The sequence below is a fragment of the Ursus americanus genome, chromosome 6 (assembly GCF_024610735.1).
Source record: "Ursus americanus isolate L20-20 chromosome 6, mUrsAme1.1.p, whole genome shotgun sequence".
In the NCBI taxonomy this organism is placed as follows: Eukaryota; Metazoa; Chordata; class Mammalia; order Carnivora; family Ursidae; genus Ursus; species Ursus americanus.
Genome location: NC_142132.1, coordinates 10,119,026 through 10,142,963, shown reverse-complemented (window position 1 = coordinate 10,142,963; position 23,938 = coordinate 10,119,026). Strand labels below are relative to the sequence as shown.

The 23,938-nt window shown below is 49.8% G+C and overlaps 1 protein-coding gene across 20 annotated transcripts in view; it reads right to left on the bottom strand.

The window, feature by feature from the left end:
• FGFR2 (fibroblast growth factor receptor 2) overlaps positions 1–23,938 on the bottom strand; it is a 101,200-nt gene that overhangs the window by 5,442 nt on the left and 71,820 nt on the right. For all 20 annotated transcript variants that reach the window (XM_045803296.2, XM_045803288.2, XM_045803290.2 and 17 more), the window contains 7 exons: positions 17,647–17,798; positions 14,441–14,562; positions 12,086–12,196; positions 10,242–10,432; positions 3,837–3,959; positions 3,221–3,291; positions 1,351–1,488 (listed from right to left, as the gene is read on the bottom strand). In XM_045803296.2, the coding sequence (XP_045659252.1) occupies positions 1,351–1,488; positions 3,221–3,291; positions 3,837–3,959; positions 10,242–10,432; positions 12,086–12,196; positions 14,441–14,562; positions 17,647–17,798 (908 nt within the window). The remainder of the gene's footprint in view (positions 1–1,350; positions 1,489–3,220; positions 3,292–3,836; positions 3,960–10,241; positions 10,433–12,085; positions 12,197–14,440; positions 14,563–17,646; positions 17,799–23,938) is intronic.

Below are 23,938 nucleotides of genomic sequence, written 5' to 3'. Positions count from 1 at the left end.
AGACTTTTTTCTACGTTTCTGCTGCTGACTGTGCGTTTCCGTGACGGTGACACAGCACAGCGGTATCACACCTTTCTCGCATTTTCAGACGCTGCGGGAAAAGCCTTCTTAGAGCAACCAGGTCTCCAGCCTCCCCCCAGCACACCCCGCCCTCCCACCCCCTGCTCTTGCTCCAGACCGCAGCAGCTACACATTCTTCTGACACTTTGGGTTTTATTTTAATGATTGCAGAGGACAAAGGTTCCTCAGTTTAAAAAAAAATGAAGTCTGAAAACCACAACTTTAAGGTAAGGTTTTTATGAATTAATCTGCCATCCCTGGGCTGCACATTAACTTCCTGACTAACTCTTGGATAGGCCTAGGGTCCCAGGCCTTATCTTGATTATGGGTTTCGACAGACCCTCTATATTAGAAAAAGCAATAGGAATGACAGGCAGCACAATAAATACCTTTATATAATATACTATAAAATGTGGCCATTCATCAGATGTCCACTGTACAGGGAAAAGCACTCATGGGATTACGGATATAAAATCCCCATGAAACGATACACAATAGACCACAGTCTCCGGGACAATCACTCTTCTTAGTTAATCCTGGAGGGGGGAGTTGGGAAGAGAGACTCTTTTTCAAAGCACTGATTCTACTGCACAAGACGCATGTCACAAACACACATAATCCCACTTGAAGTGTGGGGTAGGTTTTTCTCGAGCCAGCTCACGGTTTTATAGTCAGATCTGGGACCCTAAGGATGGCACCTGGACACATTCTTAATTGTCTGTGCTCCACTATGGCTAAAATAGAGGTAACTAGACACCAGTTTGCTCTGAAGAAATGGGGTCAATGTCAATCTATTAAGAGCAATTTTCAGTGTCACCCATGCCCACTGGCTGTGCTGGGGGCAGGCACAAGCCGTGAGGAAAGGCCGTGCTGGCTCTTTAATCCCACGCTCCGTGGGGGCAGGTCCATGGCTTTCTAACTTGTGTATGAGCAAAGGCCAGATCTATTTCCCTGTCCCTCTGAGGAGAGAAAATAGCAAAGCACAGCACGGTAGCCCAGGAAGATCACTGCGGCTCACTCTCTAAGTCAGAAGCCCTCGGCTGGGAAGCCCAATGCCCTGACTTAAAGCTCCCTCCATACACCTCAGAATGGTGTTCTCGCTTTTGGACAGTTGTGGCCGTCAGTGTGGCCATCCACCCCAGCCCTGGGATTGAGCCCAGAAAGCTTCAGCAGTAAGCCTTCTTAGGGCCTGTACGAAAAGCCAGGGGCCCTGGGAAAGCCGAAGTCAGTCAGGAGAAGAGTTAAAGGCACGGCGGGTCCGCTCGGTATCGGGGGGACAACGGTCCTTACAGCTCATTGGTGCAGTTGGCCGGCTTATCCATCCTGTGTCCTTCCTTAAGCAGCTTAAAAAGTTCCTCCACCGGAATCCCTGGGTAGGGGGAGCCCCCTAACGTGAAGATCTCCCACATTAACACCCCGAAGGACCAACTGCAAGGAAGAGAGAAAACAGTGTTACTAAACCCACCTGAATCCCAAAACCCCAAATGTGCCCAGTGAATAAAGTAAACACCCACTCACTTCTCAAGTTCAAAGACCAGCGGCCTGAACCGTCCTGCAGTTCATCCCAAGGCCCCTCCCTGCCCCAAAGGAGCACTCTCCCCAAACGAGGACGAAGTGAGGGATGTTCCCGTGGAATTTTCCATCAACAGACAACAGAGCAGGGGTGGGAAACCATCCCTCTCTTTTTTGTTTTGGTGGAGATTTGGGGTGGTTGATTTTTCATTCTGACCCTCTCAAATGAAGTTACTGGTCCTGAAATGCAGTGTCAGCCCTGCGAGGAGCTCAGCTCCTAACTGCAAACCTCTCCGGGCTTCCGTCCAGCTCGTCCACCGGCCTCTGGGCCTCACCCCCGGGGCTGTGACCCACCAGGATGGGCTGTTGACCGAATAAGGCCAGCAAGCCAATCCTGCCAGGTAAACAGCTGCCCGGCGTGGCCCGTTGGAGCATCTGAGAGCACAAACGGTTCATGACTCGCTAAGGTCATGAAGAGAGTGGGCATCAGGCTGGGATGAGGATGAAGGAATCCTGTGGCCCGGATGAGTTTCCTACAACAGAAACTGAAAACGTCTCGAGGGCACCGTGGGTACCTGACCTCGTGGAGACCCACAGCGGGACTTTCTGAGCCTCGTTCAGGATACTCACAATTCCTGCGATAACCGAGCCAAGACTCCCGCATTTACCCCATGTCACTGTGGCTCTGGACACACACCCTTCCTGCCTCTCTCCAGCTTTGGGGTGAGAAGTGAAACTCTCCCCGGTTTTGTGTCGAGCAAAAGCGGCAGCACGATGCAGGCGGCTGACGCACTACGAAAACAGGCCCCGTCACGCCTTCCCTCTAGGACCGCTAAAGGGGGGCAGCCGCGACAGAATGGACTCCAGGCCTACCCCAAGGGGGCCTCCTGTTCACGTAAATAAAAACAGTTCCACCGATTTTTTTTTAACTTTTTATTTTGGACTAATTATAGACTCGCAGGAACTTGGAGAAACACGGTACAGAGATGCTCTGTACCTTCCGCCCCGCTTCCCACCAGGGTAACTTCTTCCAACCTAATTTCCAAACCTCAAATTCTAAAATCTCAGTTGCAGCCTGACCCTGACGGTATTTTTCAGTGTATCCTACTGGAAATTGTTCTAGAATTTGCACGCTATTTCTCTAATGTCACCAAGGGTGCCAGGATGAGATCGGATTTTTTCAAAGGATAAGCAGAACAAGGGGGCCCCGTGGAAATCACCTGAGCAGACTCGGCCCTGCTCAGCTTCTCCCTGCAAGGACAAACCTAGGATGGGTGGGCGGGGGGGGGAGTAGGAAAAGCTTCAAAATTCCTTGTTTCAGGGAACAGAGAACATGCCAACGGCCTGGCAAATGAGAGAGCAGCTTTGCAGTCGTAGATCCGTGAGTAAGTGGGGGGGGAGGGGGGCACCTCGTCCCTGGCAGGAGGAGGTTCGAGGTTACGCCTCCCGTGCACTTTGAAGCTGGGCAGATAAGTAACAGCGCATTGGTTACCAGCCTACCATAAAATCCGTCCTTTCTAAGGCCGGCTCCTGCACCTTCCAGAAACGTGTGAAATACAGCAGGCACCAAAGCCTGAAGAAAGGTGCATACAGTAGTATTTTTGCAGCTCAACCCGAGGGAGAAGCCAGAGAGAAGGGAGTTACTTACACGTCACTCTGATGGGTGTACACCCGGTCAAAAAGGGCTTCTGGGGCCATCCACTTGACTGGAAGTCGCCCCTGCAAGTGTGGGGAAGAAAGGTAAAAAAACCACTAGATTAAAACCAGTTTACTTTGGCTGGCTCGACAGGCTGTGCCCTATTGGAGAGCTGAATGAATGATTTTCACCGGTCAGTCGTTAGGGCAGAAGTAAGTTCCAGCAGGGACTACACTTAACTGGGCACCAGGCACGTTTGGGCACATGAGGAAAATGCCATTTCTTTGGACTCTCATTATCCTCGATCTCCCTCGCACACAGACACAGCCTGACCACCTTCCGGGCAAAACTTAACCCAGAAACTCCCCAGCTCTAGTCTTGGCTAGAGAAGTTCTTGACAAAGGGCCTAATGAAGACCCGAGAGGCTGCCGATCATTCTTGCTACAAGGCTGTTTCGCATTTACTGAAAGTATCTTAAATACAGCTGAAATTTGCTTCTTGAGAAGTCTGTCCAGACTATGGCAAAAGAACAGGGATAAAGGGCAGAGGAATGAACGCCTATTATCTTTCTTCTGGAACATTCCGTGCCACCCCCCTGCCTTCCACCACAGCACTGCCATAGACTTACGTTCGTGGTCTTTTTGTAATAGTCTATATTGTTGATATCCCTGGCCAGTCCAAAATCTGCTATTTTCATGACATTGTTTTCTGTGACCAAAACATTTCTGGCTGCTAAATCCCGATGAATACACTGAAATCAAGAAAGAACTCATTTCAAAATGTTTCCAGAATAAAGAGAAAACATACTCACGTCTTATGACACAGACAGAAAATACATCTTAAGTCAAAAATTGGTGTTTTTCTAATTAAAAGTAACTAAAAAACCAAGGCCCCAATCATTTCAAAGAGCAAAGACACACCAAGCAGCCAATTCTCTTTTACCTGCAAATGACCAACAAACACCGGCGTCCTTCCTAGGAGACTCGTACTAGATTATCTTATCTCAACACTTACTCTCCCGCCCTTTACAGCCAGACTTTCGGAAGAGCTGGTTAAACTCCAACACCGTATCTAGTCTTCACCTCCTGGTCCGTCTGCAAACATTCTGTTTCCATCCCTGCCCCTCCCAAAAGTGTATGCGGAACCTCTTGTCAGACCCAAGTGAGCTCGTTCTCAATGTTTCCCTCCGCAGCTCCGGACACTGCTGATTTCATGCTCCTTTTTAAAAAACGGTCCCCACCACCTGCCTTGAGTTCTATCCCATCCCTTGTCTTGGCTCACCCTCTCAATCTAGTTCCTCTCTTCCCCTGTCCCTCAAAATAGGAGAAATGTCCCATTAATTCTGTATATTTCCACGTATCCCTAGGGCTTCTGTTCTTAGATACACACAAAAGATTTGCAAATTCCTCTCTCTCTCCTAACCTCTCTCCTGGCACCCTCACTGTCATCTTCCACAGGCTATGGGACATTTCCACTGTGATATCCCTTTGGCACCTCAAGTTCAAGGTCTCTGCTCCCCCTAATTCTTACCTCCTTCAGTCTCTCTCTCGGTCCAAGTATACAACAGAATCCTGTGCACACTGCTCTCAAGTTCTGTGCTCAGCAGACTCCCACCTGCCTCGACGATTTGTCCACCCCACTCAGTCACCACCACTAACCACACTTAGCCCAGGACATCACCACTGCCCACCCTCAGCCCCACGGAGAGCCGCACTGCCTGCCTGACCGGTCTCCACGCCTCCAAACTCAGCCCTACCGCACCTGCTATGCTCCCCACAAGTTATGTTTCTCAAAGAACTGACCACGTCCTTTCCCCCGCTTATATCAAGACCAACGCCTGTCTGTCCATGCCCGGGGCCCGTAGGACACCGGCCCACACAAAGGGCCCCACCTAGGTCTGCAAAATACCTGGGGGCGGGGAGGCAGGATGCAGACACGCTCCCTACAGGGCAGCTAATTTATAGTTCTGATGCTCTTCAGACTAGAAAGGTCTAGTCATTATAAACCCCATCTGTCCTTTCTACAAATGATACACTTCTGTGAAGTGTTACACTTCATTATCACAAGGTTTCATCATGACACATGGTCATGAGAATCCCCAATCATCATCCCCTGTTTTTGAAAAAGGCAAGGTCTAAGGAAGCGAACTTCTCTACCAAATGCTTTGCCACAGGCTCCTGGCAAAGTGAACTACTGGGTGAAGGAGAGCCTTATCAAGCCCCGTGACAAGGGTGAAATGGGGCTGGTGGCAATTAGGGACTCCGCGAGCAAGCCACTCTCTCTCTGCAGAATAAATGAGCAATTATTTTTTCCTGCCCACTGCCCCACGATTCCTTGTTTTTAGACGCTTCTGTGGCCCCCTGGATGGGCGAGGACCAGGAAAGGGAGAGCAGGAAAACCCCACAAGTAAGAAGGCCTGTGGCCGGCCAAAACGGAAGCAGGAAATGTGAGCGCTCCCAGAAGCTGCCTGGGGATCCAGCCGGGGCGGGAGCCGTGTTCCGAGTTTGGAGGCCTCTTCAAATTGAACTTCCAAGCCCTCGGCCAAACTCTCCCGGCGGCGTGCTCCCTGCCGACACGAGCTCTGTGCATTTGGCAAGCTGTGTGGTCAGAAGAATCTGGATTCCCACACGCTGGGCTCCCACCACACACGAGGGCTCCACTCAAGAGATACCAGGACGGTGACCTCCATCATCATGTTGGCGACAGCCAGGGTCGAGCACCATCCTCCCACATCCCACGACGCTAGCAGACACGAACGCCCACCCTCTGGGCTGGACGGTAAGAGACTTGGAACCACCGTGCAAGAAAAAGAAAATAATTAACATCAAGCCAAATTCCCATCATCTGCAGAAATCGGAGCTGTTTTCCAGGGCAGAGCTGACCATTTACATAACTAGGGCCCTCAGACCATTTGGTATCCATTTCTTAAGTGAGCAGAGATCCACAGGTCACTAAGGGAAGGAAGACTGACATCCCAATGGCCCAGACACCGTGATGGGTGCCTCTGCATGGCTGATCGAATTAAATTCCCATGGCGACCCATGAGATAGGTATGACTGCACCCATTTTACAGATGGGAAAGCTGGCGCCTGCTTTAAATAGCAAAAACAACACCCACTCAGGTTTAACACCGTGGAGTACATTGAACTGGTTTGGGATTTGGTAAAAAGAATAATTAGTGTACTTTGAACTAAAAACAGCAAAGCTTTCATAATTTGTATAAGCTTCAAATACCCCGTATTACCTTGTTGCATTCCGTATACATCCGGTGTTTCTTTCCTTGCCCGCCCCCTAGTTCCCCACAAACACATGCACACACGTGCGTGCACGCGTGCATTTTTAAGTGGCTCAAGGACAGGCCCTGTACGTTCATCTCTATATTCCCAGCACCGCGCACAGAGCCTGACCCAGTAAATGTTTACTAAGCCGAATCTGTTACTGCATTCCATCAGTAATGAGCCAGAGAGCTCGCTCAACAGCATTTTAAGCGGCTCATGGCTGGCGGCTGCGAGGCGGGAGTGTGAGCAGGCCAGAATCTGGCCCTTTCCCTGCTTCTTCATCCTCCACAGTCGGCACTAAGCCCTCCACCTTAAGAAGCAGGCTCTACTCGCAGGGACCATTCTTAAGTTCTTCATCCACCAAGTCTTTACCTGCAGGCGATCTTCTGCAAAGGGCTTCGGAACCCTTCAAGGCCCTAAGGACATACAGCTCTGACCCTTCCAGCCCACTCTGTGTCAGTGAGCAAAGCCCGGGCACAGGGCATCTTATCGGTCCTCCCCGCCATCCAGAGTGAGGCAGGGATTACCTGAGAACAGCGGGGAGGCTGGGGAGCAGAGTGGGTGAGTGGAGAACTGAAGGGCCAGGTCCGGGACCAGCGACTTTTCTCTGTGGACCTAGGAGTCCCCACCTTGGAAAGGAGGACAATGACTAAGGTCCACCTGACTCAAAGGTGTCCTGGCACCTCCCAACGGTCCTCAGCATACTTATCCTAAAATCGCACATACTTCAGACATGTTCTGAGGTTACGGAGGATACTGTACGTAAAACGCTCGTCCTGTGCCTGGCAGATGTTGAGTTCTCAAAAACTAGTATTAATTAATAACGAGAATTGCTTCCTTTCACAAAGTTCCCTCTTCACTATACTGAACAGTTCCAAAGGGGGAAGGATCTCAGAGTCCTCAGGGCTGGAGAGCAATGGGGTGGTCCACACGGGCTCCATCTGAGCCAGATGCAAGGCACATCCTTCTCTCCCATTCTGCGCAGGACACTCCGCCTTCCTGAAACCCGTCCTGTGGCCTCTGTGACCCACATCCTGCCTTTCCTCCTACCTCTGTGTCCCCCCAGCCTCCACTGCCATCAAGCGCTTTGAGCCAAGCTCCAGAAATCGAGAGCTTTTTCTACTCCCCCTCTTCTCTGCCCCCCCCCCCCCACAGATGACCTCCCATGCCTTGGAACTACACTTCCTTTGCTGGCTCCCAAGGTCTGAGCTCTGGCCTGCAGCTTCCTGCCCGGCACCGGCCCTGGAATGGCTCTCATATGTGATCAAAGTGCATCCTGAATCGCGCACCAGAATCTCTTCCCACCAGCCTCTCCCTGCACCTCCCACCCCGGAGTCTTCCTCGTCCTGATCGGCTGCACTACCATCCGATCTCTCACGCTGGACACACTAACTATCCCAAGAGCAAAATCTATCCAAAATCAGTCTTCTCCAGTGCCTGTGGGAGCCAGTAAACCCTAGCCCCAAACACCAGCCCCGAGCCTGCAACCCACCAGCTGTGAGCAGCCTAACGGCAAGGGAGCTTTATGGCTCAGACCCGACCCCATTACCCACCCCTCGGTGGCCCGCCACGCGCCGAGAGCGCAATCTGGAGGCCTGGCCCGGCTCCGTGAGGCCCTGAATGAGGTGGGCCTGCCCATCTCCAGCCACGTCTCACATGCTGCTCTCCACACCCCGCGTCCCTCCCTAGAAGCTGCACACAGCTGTCCCCCGGCGGGGGTGCCCACCAGCCACCTTTCCCCCCCGAACCTCCCACTGACCTCCCACAATTTGTTTCCTGCACAGCATGCCTCTCAACCTTTCCCATCCTTATTTTTATTCCCACACTTATTGTTGACCTCTCCTGCTGTCGCCCGAGGTTCCTGTTCCAAGAGGTCCAAGGACTCTGTCCATTGCGGCCACCCACCACGGGAGCCTGACCTAGGGCACGAGGCACCGGAGTCAGGAGTGCTTGGGAATATTCGCTGGAAGGATTAATAAAATGGCCAAGCCGGCCAGCCCTCCTACCGCTTTTGTATTAATAGCAGAGCCATGCTGCGTCCGAAACACGCTTCCCCACCTTCCACACAGGGAAGGGTACGGAGTGGCCAGGCCCTGGGGGTCACTGCAGGCAGCCTGCAGGCAGGCCCGCTCCCCAAGGTTTAGTGAGGAACATTTGAAAGCTGCAGCAAAGGCGAAACAGAACAACGGTGGTCCACGGGGGCCGGGATCGCCTGTCCTGCTGGTTCTCTCTCTTCACACACACTCCCCCCCCAACACACATACTTTGTCTGCCTGAACCACTTAGAAGTGACTGCACGCCCCACACCACCACACGTGAGCAGACGTCTCCTACCTCAACACAGGACCACTACCACCGCCCCAAGAGTTAACATCGATCCAATCATACGAGCTGACGTAGACCCTAGTCAAGTTTCAGTTGTTCCTAAATGTTCTTTATAAAAGCTGCCGCCTCCCACCCTGAACGAGGCCCAGTCCAGGGCCACACGTGTACACCTGGCTGTCCTGTCTCTTAAGCCTCCCTTAATCTGGAACTGTCTCCCCAGTGGTTTTTGTCTCTCGTGACGTGGACATTTTGAAGCGATGTCTTGTCAAATGTCCTACATTCTGGATCTGATCCATTTCCTCACGTCGAAGACTTTTCAGTTGGCGGACTCCCCTGTATTCCTGCACAGGTGACGCCATCACAGGCACAAAAGCTGTTTGTTTCCTAAAATCTATAGGTTAAAAGCCTTTACAGGGAAAAAAAAAATCTGAGAAAGTCTTCAATTCTGGGCTCTCTTGGAAATAAAAAAACAAACAAAAAAGAAAATAAAGAACAAAAAACAGAATGTGTGGGAGCTCTGGCCACCTTCCAACACGGCCACAGAAGCAGGGGCTAAGGTGCAGCCGCTCCCTTCCCGAACCCCCGATGCCCTGTGGTCGGATCCCTCACTCCTGTGACTGGGCAGAGCCATGACCCAGCCCGGGCTCGCCAGTGACAAGGGGTCCACGCCCACAAGAGAATCTCACTCCTTTGGGGACTCGGATTGGCATCAAGCTTCACCACAGGTAGGAAGGGACCCCACCTCTGCCCAAAGAGGAAGTCCTGCAAGCCTCCCCCCGAAGTGTGAGCTAAGGGACAGTGTCTCGGGTCATCCAAAATGCCCCAGAGGACATTGGGGCACCTGTCTAACTGCTTTCAGAATAACTCAGATGTTTAAAGTTCCATTGCAAGTGGCATGCTTGGAATGCAGACGGTTCACCTCAGGGGACCTGGCCAACTTCGAACCAGAGGGTCACCCCGCTAAGTAAGACAAAATAAACCCGGATGACACCAGGACTCGGTGTTACTAAAATATCCCTTCGCTTGATCTTTGTTCGTAGAATATTTAATGGCCTTTCAAGCTTAAAACCATAAACGCAACAACCAAAGTCTATGTCCAAAAACTCAACCCAAAACAAATAAAGCCCAAAAAACTCATCAGAATGAAAGACAGTGCCTCCTAACCTAGCCGTCCTCTACCGGAAGCAGAATCCCAGGGGACGAGACATCTTCTCTGCTCTTCTCTGCAGTGTCACTATAGGCTTCTGAGGCCGCTCTGGCTTTTAAAGAGTCCACCAAACCCCGATGTGAATAACGCAATAAATATTTGCCAGGTTGTACAAGACATGCGAGGGCTTGATTCAGCAAACGAGCACGTCCAAACTGCCTGTTTTCCTCACAGACCTTTTTAACTGGAATCCACCCAACTGAGGAGAATGTGAAGGACTCACTTTCTGGGAAGCCAAGTACTCCATGCCTCTCGCCAGCTGGTAGGTGCAGGACACCAAGTCCTTGAAGGTCATCTGCTCCTCGGGAACGCGGTTAATGTCATAGGAGTACTCCATCCCCGGCGGCCTGCGCGCTCGGAGGTATTCGCGGAGGTTGCCTTTCGAGGCATACTCCACGATGACGTAGAGAGGCCCTGTGGATGGAGAGGGCAAGCTCGCTCAGACGACGCACCCAGATCCAACCCTGGGAAGCTCAGCCCAGGTTTGTTTCTTATAACCCACTACTTTTTTTTTTTAATTCATTGAAACATACAGCAAAATAGAACACCTGCATTCTCATCTCCCCCAGAATGATCATCGACACTTGGGTCAAGATAGCCTCCAAAGTCTTCAAGGAATAGACAGAGATATAGTCAGTGTCCTTCCCCTGTCACTCCCATGCTCCCCTGTGCCCTCCTGCGGAGCAATGGTTATCATAAATTTGCCTTTTCCGGTCCATTTTAACCATTTTACATACACATATGTATCAATAAATGTTATTTTAATCACATCTATGAGTAATAAAGCTACAGCTTTGCAACATTTTCCCCTACACGTTATCCTCGTGGAACCCAGTCGGGCAGATAAAAATAAATCTAGATCATTCCTTTTAAGAGCTATCGATATTCCATCATACAAACATACCACACTTTATTTACTTATTTCCCTACACTTAGGGGCATTTACGTCGCCTCCGGGTTTGGGCTGTAACAAAGAGTACACAGCGAACATTTCTGCGTGTGCCTCCTTACACACACGTGCAATCCTTTCTCCATGGCGTAGCCCAGAGGTTGGCAAACTACAGCCCGCAGGCCAAATCCTGCCCACTGCCTGTTTTTGTAATTAAATTGCACTGGCACACAGCCAGGCCCATTCATTTCTGTATTGTCTGTGGCTTTCTCGCTACAATGGCAAAATGAGTAGTTGCCACAAAGACCCTAAAGGCCACAAAACCAAATTTATTTACAATCATCCTTCACAGAAAGTCTCCCGACTGCTGGTACAGACCTAAAAGAGAAATGGCTGACGCAAAGATAGGCATCAAGTTTATTATCACCGAACCAATTCCCGAAGTGTTAGTTAGCTCTCCAGTGAGAGAAGTCAGCGCTCTCTCCCCCCCTAAGGAAGATAATGTGTCCCTTCATTCCACTCCCTCCCTCTCCTGCACTATTCCTGGGAGTTCAGCCATCACTGCCCATAGCAAGACACGGCTTCTTCCATCCCCATTTTAAGGGATTTGTCAACCAAAATATGGGGTCTTTTTTCTTTCTAAGATTTTATGTATTTGAGAAAGAGAGAGAGAGAGAGAGAGCGCGCATGAACAGGAGGAGAGGCAGTGGGAGAGGGACCAGCAGACGCCCCACTGAGCAGGGAACCCGATGCGGGGCTCGATCCCAGGACCCCAGGACCATGACCCGAGCCAGAGGCAGACGCTTAACCGACTGAGCCACGCAGATGCCCCCGCATAGGGTCTTATTTTGAGAAGTCCCTCTTAGCACTACAAAACACAATAGGACACTGTCCTTTCTCAACACCCTCCAGGTTATGCCCTAAAAACAGCAGGACTCTAGAAGGCCCTCCCATCCAAAGCCACACAACGCCTACCTTTCCCCAGCCCCCCGGTACGGTCACAAAGTCCCCTTTGTGTTCATGGCCAGGAACATCTTCCTGTGGGGATTTTAAAGGGAACTTTAAACATGCACTTGAGGTGCCCTAGGAGCAAGATCCAAAAGTCCCACCGTTTCTAAAATGATTTTAACATCGAAGCGTAAATTATTTGGATGAAAGCATTTTTTCCTCCTACTCACCATCCTGAGTACAGGCTCCAAGGAGATTTATGATATTTTTGTGTTTTCCAATCATCTTCATCATCTCCATCTCTGACACCAGATCAGAAAGATCCTTCTCGGTGGCATCATCTACAAACATTAGGTAAATTAAAAACCAGTTAGTTTTCTCTAACCCATCGGCGGCTGGTGCTAGTTGTCAACAACTTAGTGGAAACAGCATGAAATTGAATTTTAGAACCAGAAAAGACTTTCCAAATCATCTCCCACATTTTATTGGTAAGGGGGCAAAGGCCCAGACGGGGAACTGCCCTGATCCGTGTCCAATAGCTAATTTGGGGTCAATGGGGTCAAAGGTCAGGATGAGAATACAGGCTTCTGATGCTAAGGCCAATTCTTTTCCAGCAACCCTCACCAGTGTGGGGGGCTTTAACCTTATCGTGAAATAAGTCCATCCTCTGGTCGAGCTATGGGGCCTCAAAAAAACCCTATCGAACTTCAAGGGGCCTGAAAGCAACTGAGGGTACAACAGAAAGGAAGAGGAGGAGGAGAATGGGGCATCTCCAACCACCAGACTCTCTCCAGACTAAATCCTGCTAATCCGAGCCCTCACAGAATTCAGAGACACGTTCGGGGGCACCTCGTAAGTGTTTACAAAAGTGCGTGTGTGCACGTGATTCTGAGCGGGCAAAGGTTCGTGCTTTCAACTGTGGGATTCTCAAAGGGGGGCTGCGATTCCCAACCTAAAAAAAAAATGAAAGTTTTCTAAACCTCTGCTCTCTCATTTCAAGAACAGTTTAGGTCCCACATTCACGGCTCATCGCTTCTGGAAAGTGGCAAGACTCTTCCCATGTGCCTCTCTTTGAGTTAATTCGATACAGAAAATTCTGCATTTACTAAGAAAATGAGATAAGGACATGTATAGGAGCCATGTGGCAAAAAGCTTTTTAACTTCACAAAAGGAAGATCAATGCCATGGCTGCGAGGTAAGACACACACAGCATGGGGAGGGCTGGCAGCGAGCCTCCCACTGGCTATAAAAATCGCCAGGGCCCCACCGGGCTCTGGGGCTAATGTCCTTCTTTACCCTGAAAGGGAAGGCCAGCCTAAGTATATCTAGAGAAATAAACGCCCAGACCTCTAATTCTGAGCTCCAAAAACCAAACAAAAGTTCTGCCAAGAGGCTGGAAGCCTGGGCCTTCCCCACGTTTGCCCCGGGCCGTGGCCAGGGGCTGCTGAGGCTGGCTGTTGTGAGGCACGCAGCCCCCTCCAGCCGCCACACAGGGGGCCGAGGGCACACAGGCAGACCCTGACCACACAGGACAAAAGCCAGAGGGCCACCTCTGTGGGTGGAGCTGAGCTGAGACACGTGGGGCAGCCGAGCACAGGCCTCCCTCGCATCAAATCCCAAGGTGAGGAGTTCAGAACACTCAAGTTTTCCTTAGCAGCCATTCAAATCAGCAGCTTAAAAAAATTCATTTTTTTGGCTACTTCCACCCACTTGGGAAGGGATAGGACGACCTTCGCACGACAGGCCACGAAAGAAAAAGCCTAACTCCAGGAGCAACCACAATGGGTCAGGCACCCGCATCCAAGAACAGGCGTCTCTGCCCGGACAGATGGGAAAAACTCCGTCCTTTCTCAGCTCCCTGTAACAGGATTCAGAACGGAACCACTCCCTAGAGCTCCTCTCCTAAAAGAACAGTGCAGACGAGGAAGGTGACGGTTGAGCTATAAGCTCCTTGGACACGAGCATGAAGCAGGGCTGGACAGTCATCCCACGAACGCCATGCGACATTCACATCCCAGGGTTAACTGTTCCCATGTTCCAGAAGGTTCCGCCCGGCAACCGATCCTGCTCCTTCCCTTTTAGTTTTCTAAGGGCTTCTCCCAGACCAGTGTCAATTCTGCTTTGTTCCTCTTACAAAAGAGAAGGTGTGTCCTCCTCTCCCCACGACTCCTCCCTCCCTCCCAAAGGCCAACCTTCCTTTATTTGTAAATTAAGGTTTGCGTCCCAAATTCAGCATACCAAGACTCACCTAAATTAACCAGGTACACGTGAGTTGATATTTTGAAGCACATACAAATATAGAGGGAATAAAAAAAAAAACAGTCACCAACGAGGAGCTGACGAATCATCTGGGAGGCTACCACTTTCTAACAAAACTGGCTTTTCTTTCTTGTAAGTGCACACAGCACAAGATAAATCGTCTGTCCAGGACGCTGATTTATACTGAAAACTTCTCAACCCCTAGGTCAACTATGTGCTCTCTGACCCCCTGCCATGATAGAGTTCACATGCCACAAAAGGAACATTCTTGATAAGACGTCCCCCCCCTTCCCACCCCCACCCGGCCCGGCCCCCTCCCCACGCACCTTTCAACATCTTCACCGCCACAGTGACTGCTTCCTTGGGCTTCTCTTTGTCGATTCCCACCGCCTCAGCCATGACCACTTGCCCAAAGCAACCTTCCCCCAGAGGTTTGCCCAGCGTCAGCCTAAATGTGTAAATAGGGGATTAGTGCACAGCATCTGGTGAAGGGGAAATTCCAGAACTAAATATAAAAATCTTTCAGCGGCTTGCAAAAGCATGGGGCATTTATCATATGGAACTAATGAGACCCGGGGTATACACGCGCTCGAGTATTTTCTTAGTGACGTTGTAGAGAATGCCAATTACAGGCGGGACAGCTATTAAATTTCACATTTGTGTTCACGATTTATTTTCTTTGTGGAAGGCACCCTTGCTAGTGAGGTGGTCAGCTTTCCTAAGTGCTAACCATGAGGAGCTTTTCATCTCCAGCCAGTTGAATATTCGTAATTTAGAATGTCTCAAAGAAAAAAACGTTAAAGCTGTTCTTATTTCTTGGTCTCTGTGAAGCGATGTCTTTAAAATCACTATTATTCAAATACCAGTGGATTTTACGGTCACATTCCTGGCCAAGTTACATGATATGAATCTTAAACACATTTTAAGGAATCTCTAATTTTTCCCAAAAGGACAAAGAAAATTCTAGAAATTGAGGGGCATCTTTTTTGACCGAACAGTTTAGAAATCCTTAACTACCCAAAATTAATAATGAAGAAAACCCAGAGTGAACACGATCAACTGTATTTCTAAGCTCAGAAGCTCGGTGCACGTCCTACTAATAGCCATATATTGTCTCTGGAACTTCTGGAAGCCGACAGAATGGAGAAATCTTTGGAATACTCATGAATGTGGTTTTTTTCACTTAAGCACAACACAGCAAAGTATTTCACAGCCCTTAGTAAATATGCCTTATTTACAGTAAGTACACAATGGTTTACAAATGCTAAGCAAAGACTGAGGGCCGTGTACGCTGGGCTGAGGTCATTCCGTTTCTCTCTTGAACTAAAATTAAACTGAGTATCTTGGCAGAAAATAAACATTTGCATTAGAAAAATGGCTAATTTATGTCCTCTTGCCCTGCTACTACAAGCACAACAATCCTTTCTTTGTGCCACCTTTGCCTCCAATCTAATAAACTGCTTCTAAAGAGCCTTCATTCACTGGAAAGTTGCTCCCCCTACGTCTGTGCTCAACTCCGTTCCGAAACGCTCAGCACTCAGATTTTCCGCACTCAGGGTCCCCCCCAGGTGGGAGCTGATGGCTAGGCACACACAGGCTTCCCCTGTGGACTGCAGGGTCCCAGCCGCAAACACTGGGGCCCGAACCTGGGAGCCGTAACTTCTTCACGTGCGATCAGAGCCGCCTAGGTCGGTCCTACACGCAGAGAGAACTGTGCGCGCGAGCCCTCCTACTTGTACCCCCAGAGGAGGGAGCGAGGTGGCTTCGTGAGAAACAACCCTGTCCTCTTTCCACACTCTTCAGGTAAAGGAGCCATTCTTTGTGTTTTTCTCTGCTGCCTCCCAGTTGTTGTTCGATCAACAAGTCTCTCCGCGATGGTACACGAATACTCTGGAAATTACAGCTATTAACTCTCTTGGCAGGGCGATCCCTGTGCAGTTCTTTGGGCCTAGCGTATGACGCACATTAGTATCTCCAAACTGGCTCCTGGGAAACAAGACGGGCGTGGAGTGGTGGGACTCGCAATCACGGTGCCCTGTAAGCTACCTCTTTCCCAAGAGAGCTCGTCGGACCCAGGCTCTAGAAAAGCTTATCTTGGTGCCTCCACATTTGTGGATGTGTTTCTTCTACTGTAATTAAACACCTCTCTGGCCTAATCGCAGGGAGATGCTGCCGATGTCAAGACGAACAGGGAGCGGGAGCTGTAGAGAAGCAAGGCAAGAGCTTCTCCAGTTGATGGGATACAGATCAACAGTCCGTCACTTCCACCTCCCGCTACTACCAAGGCTCAGATTCGAGGGACTACAAGCGGTACCCCAGACGCGAGCTGCTGGCCTTCAAGGACCATCCTACTTTAATTCAGAAGGTGGGTCTGGGCGCTGGTCCTGCCCGGAAGACAGGGGGCTGGGAGCATAGGATCGGACCCACACACTCTCTGCCTGGCACTGCCACGTCGTTGGGGTCTGCGGTTCAGAGCTCCCAGCTCAGCACTGCGTGAAGGGAAGCGCAAGACGGGGAAGCTCGTGAGCCAAGAACTGCACTCGGTCCTGGGAGGTCTAGACCATGGTCATCATTTTATAAACATGAAGTTCAGAGAATCAAGGCTGCCCAGCCACCACCTAGCTGCGCCAGGATTCAAATTCCGCCCAGGACAGCCCAAATACATGGACCTGAAGCCAAAGAGAGAGCTGACAGCTCCCCGTAACGCCTTCAACAGAGCCTGGGGGCCGTGCTCTGACTGAACGTCTGATGGGAACACCTCCACAACATCCGAGAAAGAAAATATCATGGACCACGGGAAATTCGATGTCAGGTACCATATTCAAAACTCTACAGCCCCGTATGACATTAACAACCCTTAAAAAGAGGGCGCCTGGCTGGCTCAGTCATTAAGCATCTGCCTTCGGCTCAGGGCGTGATCCCGGCGTTATGGGATCGAGCCCCGCATCGGGCTCCTCTGCTGGGAGCCTGCTTCTCCCTCTCCCACTCCCCCTGCCTGTGTTCCCTCTTTCGCTGGCTGTCTCTCTCTCTGTCAAATAAATTAAATAAAATCTTAAAAAAAAAAAAAAAAAAAAAAAAAAAACCTTAAAAAGAGCAATGCTGACTGAAGATTCCTAAGGCAATTTGTATTTTACACCTAATTTCCCCAAAGAAATGAACTACGGAACAGTCATGTTCTAATAACCAGAAGGTGGAATGTCCTATCTGTTTTACAAATAGGATACAGTCCTACGTTTTGAACATGGGACTGGGTTCGAATCATCTAAAAAGTAAAATAAGTGCTCACAAGGCGACTATCTTGGTTGGGGACCAGCCATGCCAACTTTTAAAAGAACCAGTAAAAGAGAGAGAGAGAAAAATCCATACTTTTCTTTTTTGGGAGTTGGTTATTTAGAAATACAATCTCACGCGCTCCTGTTGACACCATCAGACGTGGCCTTTGCAGTTAGGATCAGAAAAAGAACATGTCGACCCAACATCCCCATGTATACCTACGATTCCATTCGGGGATGTGTCCAACAGAAGTACTCACTTATCTCTTGGGAACTCCCACTTTGGATCTTCCGGCAATTCATACTCGGAGACCCCTGCCAGCATGGGGGTGTCTGCAGTTGAGGAGAGGCGCGTGGTTATCCTGACCAGCGGGGTGTTGGAGTTCATGGAGGAGCTGGACTCGGCAGAAACCTGGATACAAAATGCAAAGACAGATGTAATCCTGGCTCCACCTGAGAAGCCTGGCGGCCAGCCAGAGCCCAGCCAGATGTTCGAGTCTCAGAAAGGAAGACAAGTGGAAGAGCTGGCCAAAGTCAAGAATTTGGGACCAAAACCACTGGATTCCAGCTCCTCTGTCCTCCCATCTATGCAGTACCAGATTTCACCCACATCCTACATTCCTAAGACCAGGTCTGCAAACATTTGAAGACAGTGTACCTGCGTTAACACGTAAGTCAGCTTTCTGACATAATTCCTCAAAACACGCACCCGAGGACAGGACAACCACCCCATGGGCTTCATGACTGCCTTTTTGCCTAGGCCTGTCTCAGAGCCCCTCGTGATCAATCTCCCTGCAGAACAGCTCAGATCATGAATCAGTTCTGTATCTATGACACTCCAAGAAAACTTCTTAGAAAATCAGCTCTTCGGTATTTCGTTTGCCTCTGGAATGAAAAGCCGAAATGTCTCAAGGAACTAGCTCTGGGGTTCGAACGTGAAGGCATTCCCAGTAGCTCCAAGTGCCCTGAGTCCAGGTAACCCGAGGCCCAGGCACTGGGGCCGTTCTCTGCTTCTCCCCAGTCCTTCCAGGAGCTGGCTGATGTCCAGGCCATTCAGTGAAAATCAACGGACTCTGGTCAACTTCACTTTCAGAAACTAGTGGATTGAACACATGGGACGAAGAGTCAAGATGCAAAAAACTACATCCTTGATTCATAATCACATGGGAAAGCTCCTCTCCCCGCTTTGGCATGCAAGGGCTTCCCCAGGTTTTCTCATTCCCCCTCACCCATTTCAGTCTGAGTCTGATAAAAGGGCTACTCCTTAAACATGGCATCTTCCCTGTGCTGGTTTCTATAAAGGAAAATGCAGCAGAGCCCACTTAAGGCCAATTTTTTGAATTACTACACAATGCTGGTAGGATCGTGGGCTGCTTGACCACCCCCTTATTCTAAACTATGAATGAGACTTGGGGCTCAAGAAAGTTGGAACATGAGGTTTAACATGGCCCAAGAATGGACTGGGGAGGGGGGTCATTTTAGGAATAAGAAGTTGATTTCAGTATGAAAATCAAGGTGTATGTGATTTTTAACCCAGAATTTCTATTACCTTTTAAAATGTACAAGAGAACGGGCCCCCGGGTGGCTCAGTCAGTTGAGCATCTGACTCTTGATTTCAGCTCGGGTCATGATCTCAGCGGCCATGGGATCGAGCCCCACGTTGGGTTCCCCACTCAGCACAGTCTGCCTGAGGACTCTCCCTTTCCCTCTGCCGCCCCCCCCCCCCGCCATTCATGCTCTCTCTCTCTAAATACATAAATCTTTAAAAAGTAAAAATAAAACATACAAGAGAACATTCTGAGCCTTCTGAGCAATCTTCTGACAGGGGGACTCACTCCTGAATTTTACTATGCAGACAGTATGAGCAGTATTTTTGTGAACACCGTAAATAATTTTTTCTTTAAAAAGGAGCTGAAGAGTCATTCATTTTAGAGCTGAGAGAACCTCGTGAAGAGACTGGGCTCCAAGAGGCTGAGGCCTCACACCCAGGTGTCCACACGCTCCAATGGCAGAAGCAAGGAAGAAAGCACAAAAGGTTAACTGTGTGGACTCCCATGGAACCCACTGCTGCTCCCCACTAATCCGGGGACAGGCAGAGACCCCACGCTGGCCAAAGAGACAACTTGGAACACCCACCAGACTCCACGTGGGGCCCCACACACAGCTCTACACTGACTCAAGGCCCTGTGCTGTGGATACAAAAGGAGGCTGGTATTTGCAGAGACAATAAGGTCTTCTGGAAATTCACCCCCGTGAGGAGGCAAAAATCACCACTGGCTGCAACGGGAACTCGCACCTGAGGATCACTGGCAACAAGTACCGACCACACTAGTAAAAGTCAGCCTTGCGATGAGACGAGACAGGCCCCAAATGGCCGCGGCCTAGCAGATTCTGCGGCCATGACTCTCTGCAAGGCCAGCAGGGGAGCCTCGCGCCACGAGCCCTAGAGGATTTCCAGAATTCCATTATCGGTGCCCGGTGTGCTGCGGTCGGTGGAGAGGAGGGGAAACCCAATGGGGAAATAACAGGGGGGCACGGTTCTGGGGGAAAAGGCAGGTCCTCAAAAATCTCTGCTCTTAGCGGCAAGATTTAGAGTATGATGGAAGAAAACAGCCTTCCCACGTGGCGTGTGAGAACACAGCATTGTTTTTAAACTTTCAGGAAGGATACAGAAGAGATTTAATAGTGTCCACCTTCAGAGGGTTGGGGCATTTGGTCACTCTGCCCCATGGAGGGAAGGGGCAGAATTTGTCTCATCTCAGAACTTTCCCAGCCATTTGAATTTTACTGCCATGCCTACGTATTTCTCTTATGTTTTAGAAAAAGCACCTTCTTTAACAATAAGAATATTTCTTATAATAGCAAAGATATGAACTGAGGAAGTCAAAACTGTCACAGGAAGGGGAAAAAAAATGCAGAGCGCATATGCTTAAAACACAGTGACTTGACTTCTAAAATGAGTTAGAAATGACAAGAACACTGCCTTTCTCCTTCCCCTGTGTTCCCGTCCTGGGTTCTGTGATCTCCGCACCCTCCCATGCGGACACCGCACTGACCGGCCCTAGCCAAGCAGCCAACCCTAGCTGGTACCCTTCCCCCTGCTAACTGTTAGGACATGGGGGCCCGGTCAGGTGGGGGTCACGTCCCAGTTCCCATGCTGGCCAACTGTGAGAGCTTGGGGAAGTCATTTATCCATCCTAAACTAGACTTTCCTACCTGTTAAAAGGAAACCAGGAAAGTTCCCACCCCGCAGAGTTACCATGACGGTAAAATAAGGTCACACCCATTAAGGCATTTAGTGCTGAGCCTGGCACTTCAGAAGAGCTCAGTTAATATTTGCTACCAACACCATAACTGCTTTTCCTAGCGCCTTTGCAGAATCCTGTGCTGCCCAGATCCAGGGGAGCTTACCACTGGCACCTTCTTCCGGGGAACCCGGATGATCTGGACCCTGTGGCTGTTGTTGTGTGGGAGATGCTGGCATACTGTGTGCTCCGCAAAGAACCAAACCCCGCTGGCATTAAGGGCTGACTGCCTTACTGGTTTGGAAGATGAGACCCTCTGCTCACAGCCAGGATGGGCTGGGGCTCCAGCAAGGAGCGAACCCAAGAAACAAAGGATCGGGGAGTCAGGAGGAAAGCCAGAGCGTGAAAACGTCCTCATGACAAATATGGCTCAGACGCTGCTTACGAACAGAAAAACCTAACGTCCAGTCAGACGTTAACTGCTCTGCGGCTAACCTATGACCCGAGAAGATTCTCTGCCCACAAACCCACGGCAAAAGTTCACACACATACACATCTTCCTCCCAACAATCTCAAACGAGGTTTTCATGTGAAAGCTTTTAAAACGGAAACTCCCCCGACACACTTGGTTGTTATCATTACTATTAAAACTTGAAAATCATGTTTACAAAAAGGATTACTTAGGAAAGTTCTGTCCAGATTACGGACGGAGGTTTAGGTTCAATGTATAACTCTGGAAAATACTTTTGTAAAAAAGCACAAAGGGGAAGAAAAGGTAAGACAATATCAGAAGTATGAGAGACCAGAATTTGGTCCCTCTGTCCATGGTGGTGTTATCTTCATTTTACCTCCATGCATTTTTATTGAGCTTTTCAAATCCCCTTTGGGATTGTAAACCATGGCTGGCTTTCTCTTCAGGCCGTTTCTGCTGCGAGCCAATGTGGTTCCGGGGCTTGGCACAATCCTCCCACTGCATCCTGCTGGAACTTCTTTCCTTCCGAACACGTCCCTCAAGTAATTCCACTGCCCACCTGTGAATCCCTTGACGAACGCAACACTATTAAATTATCCCTGCTTTTTGTTTTTTTGTTTTTTGCACAAAATCACGATCTTCCCTTATTGGATAGCCTATCTAATTTAAAAATATTCCACGGGTGGCGATCATTAAGTTGGTGACAAACAATAAATGGGAACACCCTAAAATAAACCGCCTTCCCGGTCTTCAATCCCCACAGGCACGTTTCTAGCATGTATTTTCAGTATCTAACTCCCCACTTTCCGGAATCTCTTTAACACGTGCCATAAATCAAGCTTTTAATGAAATGTGCCTTTTGTATATTTCCACAGTCTGTATGGGAGATTAAGCAAGAAAGTGATTTTTTTCTTTTCTTTTTAAAGGGCCACCAAGAAACAGGGTTATCTCTACGCACTAGATTAGACTAGATTAGAACCAAGGCAGGGGACCTCACAGAGAACGAGGCAGGCAGAGGCAAAGAGGGGAGGGGTGACGAATGTTCATGCTAATTCCTGACTCTGAAGCTGGGGCTCTACGTTCCCAACCCAGAACAGAAGGCCCTGAGTTTAACATACTTTTTGCTCTAAGCCCTGCCCGCCATTCCCTGATGGCCAAACAAAATGCTTTCACCACCTCGAACCAGGTGGCAGGGCTACAGGTTCAAGGGCTTTCGGGGGTGGATTCTGTTTCCCTCCATAACCAAATTTAAGTCATCAGATAAAGTGGTTTATCACTCTTCTCCTTTGCCAAGTCTCTGCCTCCCCCATGCTGTTCCCTGGACTCCCTGAGTCAAGCCATCAGAGCAATGGCTCACCAGTCCTGGACAGGCTGGTTCTTCCTAGAAGATCCCAGGAGCCAAAATCCAAATCAGATCTCACACTGCCTTGTCTTTGGAAGGCTGAGAGGGGAGAACAGCCCAATGGGGGCCAGAGAGAGTGAGGCACCCACAGGAAGGGCAGAGTCCGGTTAGCCATCCACGGCCATCCTCATTAGACCAGGTGACTGAGCAAAACATGGAGAATATTCCCAGGTCAGGGCTGCTAGACAATGAATGAGCTTCTAGGAGTGGAACCCTCCTTCACGGGATTCAGTGTGTTTAATAACTATTAATGCACCGCCCCAAGAACCGGCTCATAAGTCGCCTGCACCCAGCCAGTCGCTCCACATCTTCTGACCTGTTCGGGTCTCTGGGAACATGCCACTCATCTCAAAGATACCTTATAAAAGATGACCTTGATCTATCCATATCAGCAACCCAGAGGGTGACACTAAAGTCTCAGAAAAACATTACCCTGTGGGCCCTTCTCTGAGGCCAGTGGCGGTGGGAGAGTGTGTTGCACGCACGTGCGTCCCAACCCAGGAGATGGGTTTACCTGTTCACGGCAAAAGTGAAATTTCCATCCTGCCCTATGGAGACTTCTGGCTCCGGAGAAGGAAGACGACGTACTCACTGAAAAACGGACCCACCAAACCCAGCAACAGCACGTGCCTCCTGAATAAACACCCTCAATTTCCTCGGCACCCCCCTCCCCACCAGTGCCCAACTGATGTGTGCAGTCCAGGGGAAGTGAAACCCTCTCTTGAACTCATGGATGTGCAAAGGCTGCCTCCCAACGATTACGGCTGTCCACGTGCAGCCCCGAGACCTGCACAGGAGCTGATGAGTTCACGAGGACACCCTCCCTGGGCTGGCCCTCTTGATGACGCGGATTCCAAAGGGGCAGGAGCAGGCGAGCCAGCGGCTGGCACGGTATCCGAGCCCCAGCACTGAAAGCGGGATGAACCCCCGTCACGGGACACAGGGAGACGCAGCTGCCACCTTCCTCGCCTGACCGAAAAGTTCTCTTCTCTCTCCTCAAGCATCAAAATGCATAAAGAGCCTCAAAAAACTCCAGCTTACTGGGACCTGAACACAAGGAATGTCTTCTTAGCTACGCAAGAAGAGTTTTTTTGACTCAAAAAAATAACAAACTGAACTGTCTTGTAACAGTTAAGTCCAGGACAAATTAGTAAATGTCAAGAAGGAAAAACTCACAGGATGAAAGAAAGAAAGAAAGAAAGAAAGAAAGAAAGAAAGAAAGAAAGAAAGAAAATGAAAGAAAAGAAGGAAAAGAAAAAACACAACTCCTCTTGTTCTAAACAGAGAACAATGATGGATTGAGCTGAGTGAGATGCGTGTATGTGTGCTGGGGGGGCGGGGCAAGGGTCAGGGCCAAGGAGATAACACTCGCACGCCCATCACGAAGACACTCAGTGTTACCTGTGTGGGAGAGGAGAGTGGGCAAATACAGC